Source organism: Mytilus galloprovincialis, chromosome 1 (assembly GCF_965363235.1).
Source record: "Mytilus galloprovincialis chromosome 1, xbMytGall1.hap1.1, whole genome shotgun sequence".
Taxonomy (NCBI): Eukaryota; Metazoa; Mollusca; class Bivalvia; order Mytilida; family Mytilidae; genus Mytilus; species Mytilus galloprovincialis.
Window position 1 is genome coordinate 132,009,883 of NC_134838.1, and position 10,948 is coordinate 132,020,830.

Sequence of the window (10,948 nt, forward strand, 5' to 3'; positions counted from 1 at the left end):
GATCAGTAAGGATTTCCCTTGCTACATTGGACCAACACAAAAGAAACAATCAGTAAGGATTTCCCTTGCTACATTGTACATACTGATAAAACCTCATAACAACAACAATCAGTAAGGATCTCCCTTGCTATATTAGTTACAACATGAAGTATACACTGTTACTTTTCCTAGCCAGCTCATTAGTTCTGCATATCATAAATGCACATACAGGGTCGAGAAAACAAAATCTAGTCAACTTGCTAAACCCGAAATTACATCATAGCGGAAGAAGGCCAATATTATTACCAATACATACAAGGCAAAATTTAACAACAGCACTGCTCATCATACTACTATCAAGTGACATTGAAACAAATCCAGGTCCAAAAACAGCAAACGTCTTCCCATGTGGTCTATGTGAAAGACCCGTCACATGGTCAACAGAGGGAGTATGTTGCGATTGTTGCAGCATATGGCACCACCGCTCATGCATCGAACTGTGCACGACAGATTACGAACTTCTACAAAGGTCAAACGTGCAATGGATGTGCTGCAAATGTGACAGCCTAAATGTATCCTCATTCACTTACCATGCATACGAGATTGAAAACATAAGCTATTACGAACCTCTAACAACAGACCTCAGCTTTATGGACTCCTTTTCTTCATCATTTAGTCCGCTTGAAACAAGCAGTTCAAAAGACAAATCAATAACCAAACATCGGTCAGTTGTAAACAGTACAAGAAACAGCGTAAAGGACACAACACCACCACCCTTTAACATCATCAATAAAAGAAACCTCAGAATCATGACGGTAAACTGCAGAAGCATCAAAGATAAAACCTCGGAATTCAAAACAACAATACAATACACAAAGCCAGATATCATTATTGGCACAGAATCTTGGCTAAAAGGGGTAAAACCCGGAAAGAATCCAACTAAAGATGCTATAAAATCAGCTGAAGTATTCTCTGATAATTACACATCATTCAGGAATGACAGGGGTACCTTAGGAGGAGGAGTATTCATCTTAGTCCACAACAGCATGATTAGTACTGAACAACCACAATACATACCAAAATGTGAAATTGAATGGGTAAAGCTCACACTAAAAACAGCCCAAGACCTAATCATCGGCTCATTCTACATGCCACATAGAAACAAAGCCCAACTCGAAGAACTAGAAAAATCCCTGGAAAAAATCACAGAGGAGAACAAAAGCAGTAACATCATACTTACAGGCGATTTCAACTGCCCAGACATAATATGGGACAACCTCACCATTAGGAAAGATGCTCAAGATCCAGAAGTTCAAAAACAGCTCGTAAACGTCACAACTCAATTTGGCCTTACACAATTCCACGAAGAACCAACAAGGGAAAACAACCTACTGGACCTCGTATTCACAACAAACCCGTCACTTATGAAAACATCAACAAACATACCAGGTATTTCTGACCATGCAATCATCATAACTGATACAGACATCAAACCTTTTTACTACAAATCCAATCCTCGGAAAGTCTGCACCTGGGCAAGAGCCAACTGGGATGAAGTGAATAAAGATCTAGATTCACTATTATCACAGATAAGTAACAGCATCCAAAACAACCAAAATGTCAACGCAGCATGGCTGATGTTCAAGAAACACCTATTTGCCAGCCTTGATAAAAACATACCATCAAAAATAGTCAAGTCCAACAACAGACTACCATGGATAACACAAAAGATCAAAAAGATGCTGAAGAAAAAACAAAACTTGTATAACCAGGCCAAAAGAACAAAATCATGGACAAACTACCGCCATTTCCAAAAAACATGCAAAAGGGAAATCAGGAAAGCAGAAAACAATTATATTAACGACGCTATAATTGAAGGAATGAACAAGAACAACACAAAACCCTTCTGGAAGTATGTTAAGTCAAGGAAACAGGACAACATAGGGGTTGCACCACTAAAGAAACATGGACAGCTCATAAACGACAGTAAGGAGAAGGCGCAAATTCTACTGGAGCAATTTGCGTCCGTCTTCACAAAAGGAACAACTCAAACACTACCCAAAACAAACATCAGGGTAAAAGACTCCATACATCAAATTACCATCGGATCAGAAGGAGTAAAAAAGCTGCTACAGAAAGTCAACCCATCCAAAGCATCAGGGCCTGACAACATACCAAACAGAGTACTAAAACAATGCGCCGAACATCTGGCACCAATAATAACACTCATATTCCAGCTCTCACTAGACAGTGGTACACTACCAGAGGATTGGAGAAATGCAAACATCTCTAGCATATTCAAGAAAGGAGACCGACATGCGGCCGAAAACTACAGGCCAGTCTCATTGACATCAGTACCATGTAAACTACTCGAGCACATCATATGCCGTCATATACTTAAACATCTGGAAAAGCATAATGTATTAACATCACTAAACCACGGCTTTAGATCTGGATACTCCTGTGAGACCTAACTTGCCATTACAATCCATGATATGCTACAATCCTACGATAAAGGAAACCAAGTAGATATTGCGATTCTGGATTTTTCAAAAGCGTTTGACACAGTACCTCATGATAGACTCTTGCACAAAATAAACCAATATGGAATTAGAATAAATATCCACAAATGGCTAACTTCATTCCTAACCGAAAGAAAAATGCGAGTCCAACTTGATGGAGAAAACTCAAGAAATGCTTCAGTTGAATCCGGAGTCCCCCAAGGAACGGTACTAGGACCCATCCTCTTCCTGTGTCACATAAATGATCTCCCAGACGCAGTAAACTCATCAGTCCGACTATTTGCAGACGACTGTCTGCTGTACCGGGAAATCAAAAACCAAAATGACCATAACAAACTACAAGAGGATCTGAAATCACTAGAAAAATGGGCCGACGACTGGGGTATGCGCTTCAACGCCAAAAAATGTTATATGCTTAGTCTGAAAAGTAAGAGTCAGCGATTTTACAACCTTAACAACCACACGCTTGAACAACAAGTGTAATCCAACCCATACCTAGGACTCCAAATACAAGAAGATCTTAAATGGAAAGAACAAATAACAAATACATGTAACAAAGCCAGTTCTACCCTAGGCTTCCTTAGAAGGAACCTACAACACTGTCCTATGGAATGCCGTAAAACAGCATATATAGCTCTCATACGATCAATTATGGAGTATGGATCAATTATTTGGGACCCATATACCCAAAAAGACATTGACAAACTAGAATCCATACAAAAGAGAGGTGCTAGATTCATTACCAAAGACTACAAATCAATAGAGGAAGGATGTATGACAAAAATGCTAAAGAACTTCAGCTCCCGTCATTACAATCAAGACGCCAACAACAACGACTGATCTTCTTTTTCAAAGTGGTTGAGGGGAAGATACCAGCGCTTCCTCCCGACGATTTAATCAAATTTCACAGACCAAAGAGACAAATCAAAGCAACAACGTACAATAACTTTGTAACAAAAAACATTATAGACCACCAAGTCCGTAACAACAAACAACCAGTAAGACAGAACAATTCAAGAACTCTATTTTTGTGCGCACTGCAATAAACTGGAACCATCTGGAAGACTCAGTAGTGTGCGCCACTACTACCGAGGAGTTTAAATCAGCACTCCTCAGCAAGCGCGACTAATTGTGCGCAGACCAACCCGTCACATAATAGCCGAAAGGAATCTGTGACGTACCCATCCTAATTTCATAAGTGGGAAATACAGATACAGATACTCCAATACACAGGTAACCTGTGAGAAAGTAAACATACATAATAATTACAAAACGATACGGTGTAGATCCGTTATTTTTCCCAATTTGTAAGCAGACAATTTTTTTCATTATTAATGACTGAATCAATACATATTGATGTTAATTTAATTTATGTATTATGTCTAATTGTATAATACTAACATTTATATAATATTTTATTATATATTCTCCCTGGATGTATAATAACTGATATACAGGGATACTTAGCCTAATGCTGTAAGCTAGGTAAATTGTTAAACAGCATTTAGTGCAATAAAGATGATTTAATTGTTTCAAAAAAAAAAATAAAAAATAATATTTATGTGTTCGGCAATGATGATGCTTTGAGTCTTGATAAGGGGTTAATAAATCTGCGTTAATTTTTTTTTTAAAACAAATAAATGTATATCAAGTTTAGATAAATATTTCTGTACAGAACTTTATTAATAACTGTTATGAATATCAGTTTTATTTAAAGAATCAATTCTTCCCTAAATATACATGGTTAAATTAATGTTCTAAATGCCTAGTTTTGTGTACACTTAATCTACACAAGGCCTACATTGACTGGAGACTTCATGTAGAAAAAAACATGATTTAAACTACATGAAAACATTGAGTTTTATCAATGGGAACGTGCTTGTGTTTAGTTTACATGTTCGGAAGTGCCGTGAGGAAAATCTACGAACTTTCAAGCTCCCAAATTTTTGGATTTTATATAATTTTTAGGCAATCTCTTACCAGGAATTTTAGCATATGTCATTTAATTACGTATTATGGATCAATACTGCATCATATTTCTGCTCGATTACCAGATAAAATAACTTTATCAATTGTCATCAAGACAACTCTAACAAAGGAAGCCGGCAATTGTGGCCGCCATCTTTGTTTGTTTACATTCACTACCAGCTGTGAAAAAAACATATTACCCAGTTTGTACATATCTATTATCCTGAGTATATTGGTGACCATTAACTCTAATACACAAACCAACGAAATAAATCATCTTATCCATCCAAATATCAAAAACATTGATTGTATATATAACTGGTTTAGAAACACAACAATTAAACAGGAACGTTTTAAATACATACAACCGAAATGTGTAATCCAAACCCTACTGCTGCTGAGCGGTCAAGTTGAGTATAATCCAGGTCCATACACTCCAAAATATCCATGTATGATCTGCACAAAGGCAGTGAAATGGGGTCAACATGCATTAGCCTGTGACAAATGTGACAAATGGGTCCATACATCATGTATTTCAATGTCAACTCCAGAATATAACTTGTTGGCCAATACATCTACAACGTGGATCTGCATCGCTTGTAACACTCCAAATCACACAAGAATTTTCGACTCAATTCTTGCTGACGATAACATCTATGACAGCCTTGAATTATTAACATCTCAGAGCCAAAATAACACCACAATATCCAGCTCGCATTCAGTCATTGGTAGCCCGCAGGCATCCTCCTCTTCAAAGAAGAGCACTCCGTCCGCATGCTTAAAGACGAAACATAAACTTAGGACACTAGTAATCAACTTCCAAAGTATCCGCAACAAAGTACCAGATACTCAAGTACTTATAGACAACGCTGATCCAGACATAATTGTCGGTACTGAGACCTGGCTTAACAGTGAAATATTTTCACCAGAGGTACTCCCAAACAACTACAACGTATTCAGGAGAGACAGAGATGACTCTCACGGAGGAGTATTACTTGCAATAAAAAGCGACTTGGTATGTACACCTGTCCACACAAGCAAGGATTCAGAGCTATTGACTGTTAAACTGCATCATTCAAAGACTAAGTCTACCATCATTTCTGCATTTTATCGTCCGCCAAACTGCACATCTGAAGAAAAAACCAGAAACATTGTCGATCAATTGTCCAAAATCAGATTAGACAACCCGAAGAGTGAATTTTGGATTGCGGGTGATTTCAACCTCCCCGACATAGATTGGAGTAGCTTATCAATCACGTCACACCAATATCCTGCTCGTATGTCTTCTGAGTACCTTGAACTAGCCACTCGCTGTGGAGTTGAACAAATAGTCAAGACCCCTACAAGAGGAGAAAATATACTTGATCTATTTTTCACCAGCCATCCTTCTTTGGTAAATAAGTGCAAAACTATCCCAGGAGTCGGTGATCATGACGCGGTGCTTATTGACACACTAGCTAAACCACAACGGGCAAAGCCTACCAAAAGGAAAATCTACTTATGGGATAAAGCAAACCTTCAATCTCTGAAGGCAGATGTCACCCTATTCGTATCTGACTTTGTCTCACAGCCACCTCATAACATGAACACTTGTTGGACTTCATTCCGGGACAAAGTCCTAACTCTGATGGACAAGCACATCCCACATAAAATCACTCGCTCACGATACACAAACCCACGGATGATAACAGATACACGCCGACTTGCACGACGCAAGGACCGAGCTTTTAAAAAGCAAATGCCACTAAGAGCACTAGAGACGTTCGCAGGTATAAACATCTTAAAGCAGAATGTCAACGCAACATCAGACAGGCTCACAGCAATTATGTTAAAGACATCATTAGCCCGGAAGCGAAGCAGAACCCCAAAAAGTTTTGGTCCTTCGTGAAAAGTGGGAAACGGGAAGCCTCAGGTGTGGCTCCACTTAGGAACACCGACGGATTGATCCACAACGACCCGAAGATAAAAGCTAATATCCTCAACAACCAATTTAAATCTGTCTTCACAGAGGAGGATACAAACACAATGCCAGATAAGGGACCTAGTCCCTATCCCAAAATGGCACCAATTACCATCGGAACCACAGGTGTGGCCAAGCTTCTTAAAAATTTAAACCCACACAAGGCAACAGGACCAGACTCGATATCGTCTCGCTTCCTTAAAGAGTTATCATCAGAATTAGCGTCTGCTCTTGCACACATCTTTCAATTCTCCATTAATGTAGGGCAAGTTCCAGATGACTGGCGCATGACACATGTGGTGCCCCTCTTCAAGAAAGGAGACAAGAGTACTGCGGCAAATTACCGTCCTGTGTCTCTAACAGCAATTTGCTCCAAAGTGATGGAGCACATACTCCACTCGAAAATAATGGAACATCTAGAAAAACACTCCATTTTAACACCAGCCCAACATGGATTCCGCACAAAACGCTCATGTGAGACTCAGCTGATTGCCACTATTCATGAACTGGCAAATGGACTATCAGATGGCCAACAAATCGACGCAATACTATTAGACTTTGCCAAAACCTTTGATAAGGTGCCACACAAGTGACTTCTCCATAAGCTCCAATACTATGGAGTCAATGACTATACTCTCAAATGGGTGGAGAGCTTCCTGAACAGTAGGAAACAACATGTTCTAGTGGAGGGAACAATGTCCGACGAAGCAGAGGTAGTTTCTGGTGTACCACAAGGTACAGTAATGGGACCCTGCTCTTTCTTGTCTTCATCAATGACCTCCCTGAATCGGTTAACTCGAGCGTGAAATTGTTTGCTGATGACTGCCTGTTATATCGTCCTATTCGATCCACTAGTGATTCCACCAAGCTACAAGACGACCTTGATAAATTAGAAAAATGGGAAAATGATTGGCAAATGGCGTTCCACCCGCAAAAATGCACCACCATCCATATCAACAAGAAACGCAAACCCACCATATGCGATTACCATCTGCATGGCCATACCCTTGAAAGCGTCCCAGGCGGGAAATACCTTGGCTTATACATCAGCAAGGACCTGTCTTGGCGTGAGCACATTAACCAGACCACAGCCAAAGCCTCCAGATCTGTTGGATTCCTGCGAAGGAACCTCAGGAGTTGTCCTCAGGAAGTAAAAAGTCAAGCCTACACAACTTTAGTAAGACCCATCCTCGAGTACGCCAGCGCTGTCTGGGATCCCTACCAGCAATAACAAATCCAACAACTGGAAAACGTATAACGCCAGGCTGCTAGATTCGTAATGGGGGACTTTTTCTCGGGGGAACCAGGTTGTGTGACTAAAATGACTCAGCAACTAGGTTGGGAACCACTGGAACATAGGAGAACCAGGAGCAGAGTCATCATGTTCTACAAGATAATAAATCATATTGTAGAAGTTCCTGTTCACCACCTGCTCAGCCATCATGATACCAGAACCCGTGGTTCCGTGTCAAATAACATCAGACAGATAAAGACCAGACTGGACTGCTTTAAATATTCATTCATCCCAGCCACCATCATATCCTGGAACAACATACCTCCAGATATCCGAGCTTCTCCGTCTGTGGAACACTTTCGTAACGCCATCCAAGATGTCAGCGTGTCGACAACTACTCCACATCTAAATTACAGCACCGTTTTTAACTGTACATACAGATCTCTTTTTAACTGTACATACTTGAAGGTTTTTAGCTGTTCACTCACGCTGGAGTATATACACTCAAATATGAGTCCACTCCTTGACGGGAAGATAGATAGATAGTTTACGTGTGAGTTACACTTACACAACACCGAGTTAAGGTCAATGTGAACACGGCCTAACAAAGGCCGGACGCTCCTGACTTTAAAAGAACTTATTGTTTTAAGCATTTTCAAATTTCTTTAATAAAGGCGATTTGGTATAAAGAGTATTATTTTCTACTCAGGTAAAACTATTTTTCTTACGGTTTTGAAGTCAGCATTTTTTTTTTAATAGTCCCTTCCCCAGTTTCAGTTCTTTTCTTAAGTTGAAGACTCAATCGTTAAATTGTCTACTTACAAAAAACAGGATCATATTTTTTTCTTTTACTATTAATTCCGGTTTTCTTTGGGTATCTTTATTACACGCTGCATAGCTCTACTTCCTTGTCCGGGGTTGGCTTTGCTTTTTGCCCTGATTGGTTTTTTAGGCTCTTTGATATTTTGTTACAAGGTTTTTGATTTTTAAATATTTTTGCATCAAAATTATTGCATTTCTGGTGCTTATTTGGTGCTTATCTGGTGCATTTTAAGATATTTCGGCGTCATACGTCAATCAAAATACATTGATTGTCGTAATGCATATCTAGAGCATTACATGAGTTTTCATTCAAGTAAATGACGTAACTAGGCAACTACTCTACTTACCAGGAAATCTAGGGATTAGTAGGTTCATCTGTGACTGGCTAATAATTCTCTTCTTTTGAAGGTCCTTCAGTTTGTTGTACTCTTTCTTCATTGAGGAATCCAAACATGCTGGAGCAAATTCACGATCAAACAAAGCTCGTACTGCACGAGGTGATATTCCTGTTAGTAACAAGCTCATCCTGACATAGTTTTCCTCCTCTTGGGTAAGTCAAGATGCCATGACGTTAGGCTATACTAAGTAAGTTTACAACTATCGGTTTCAGAGTTCTAATATGATTTCTTCAAACAGTGTTCATGAAAGCTTTTTTTTTTTACATTTATGGATTTTAACGCACAACTGCAATTCTCGTGATTACGAGCGATAATAATTATCAAACATCTGAGAATATTTTCTAAAATGAAAAAAAAAAAAATGAAATTGTGAATACAAATATGATATTCAATCTAATGTTTTTCATTGACATTACATTGGTACGCGAATGAAATACTGTCAAACTATTCAGATATACACATGTTATTTAGTTTTATCATATATTTAGTACAACATACAGCAATTTTGTATATCTAATAAAGGTTTATTTTCCAGTCTGTATCACCTATCCTGTATCGCATACCCCGTATCGCATGGCTAAACCAGTAACGCATAGCAAAACCCGTATCGCATACCTGGCATGACGTCACAATTCGAGTGACGTCAACGTTTGACCTATAACATTCAGTTGCTGTATTTCCTGGCATAGGAAAAAAATGAGTTCCCACAAAAAAAGAATGTCCTATCATTTCAACTAAAATCGATATTTTTTATATATATAAAAAGACACAATAAGATGTAGAAATATATGACGTTTTATTGTTTATTTTATCATAATTTTCGTGAAGTTTGTAACTCAGGCAAAGATTACCTTAGCTGTATTTGGCAAAACTTTTAGGAATGTTTGTCCTCAATGCTCTTCAACTTCGTACTTTATTTGGCCTTTTAAATTTTTTTGGATTCGAGCGTCACTGATGAGTCTTTTGTAGACGAAACGCGCGTCTGGCGTATATACAAAATTTAGTCCTGGTACATGTATCTATGATGAGTTTATTTCATTACCAGATGGATTAAACACGAATGCAAATTTTTATGGTTTAAATTTTAGTTAGAATACATGTAGATAGCAAATTTTTCAAGAAGTATTTGTCTTTCTGTTCACCTCTTTAGCAAATTAAAATGATCATGAATGATATCATCGCCAAATAAACAATAAACTTTAAACATTTGTACATCTTATATTTATTTGATAAATGTTAACTTTATTTGAAATAATAGGACAGTATCGTTAGTGGATGCATTTTAGTACATGGTCTTTAACATATATTGAGAACGTTATAAGATTATAAGGGCATTACGATATTAAGCAAATAAGGATGTCTATAAAAATAATAAGTCAGCTGGAAAAAACAGGAAAATAATAATAGAATTGAGAATGGTAATTGGGAATGTGTCAAAGAGACAACAACCCGACCATAAAGCAGACAACAATTGATGTCCACCAATGGGTCTGTACTAGTTTATAATTTAAGACGATTTAAAACAAAAAATAAATATCCCATAAATCTGATTGTATTAAAATATATGATAAACAGAATAATACATGGCAAAATCCGTATGGCATGCTGTATCACCACTCGACCAATATCAGCCCTCGGGACCTTCGGCCTTCGGGACTGATATTGGTTTCCCGTGGTGAAACAGCATGCGATACGGATTTTTGCCATGTATTATTCTATATATAATAGGTCAAAATTGGCGAAATGTATTTAAAAACCTAGAAGTACAAGCAGATGGTCAAATACAAAAATGACACACATTATCACAAATGTGAAAATTTTGAGATAAAGTGTCAGAGAATTTATTTTCATAAGATGAAGTAATTTGCTGTGATAAGACTTTAGTTGTCAAAGTTCTATAATGTTCCTTACGTCGTAACTACAATCCCCTTCCCTTTCATGAATGTGACCTACCGAATTAGACAATTTACCGGATTTGTAATCACATAAGCAACACGACGGGTGCCGCATGTGGAGCAGGATCTGCTTACCCTTCCGGAGCACCTGAGATCACCCCTAGTTTTTG

The 10,948-nt window shown here is 38.2% G+C and overlaps 1 protein-coding gene across 1 annotated transcript in view; it reads right to left on the reverse strand.

Moving 5' to 3' along the window:
• Positions 1–9,218, reverse strand: part of LOC143067489 (uncharacterized) — a 41,799-nt gene extending 32,581 nt beyond the window's left edge. Inside the window, exon 1 of the mRNA XM_076240835.1 lies at positions 8,833–9,218. Coding sequence (XP_076096950.1) covers positions 8,833–9,010 — 178 coding nt within the window. The 5' untranslated portion in view covers positions 9,011–9,218. The remainder of the gene's footprint in view (positions 1–8,832) is intronic.
• Positions 9,219–10,948: the final 1,730 nt, after the last annotated feature.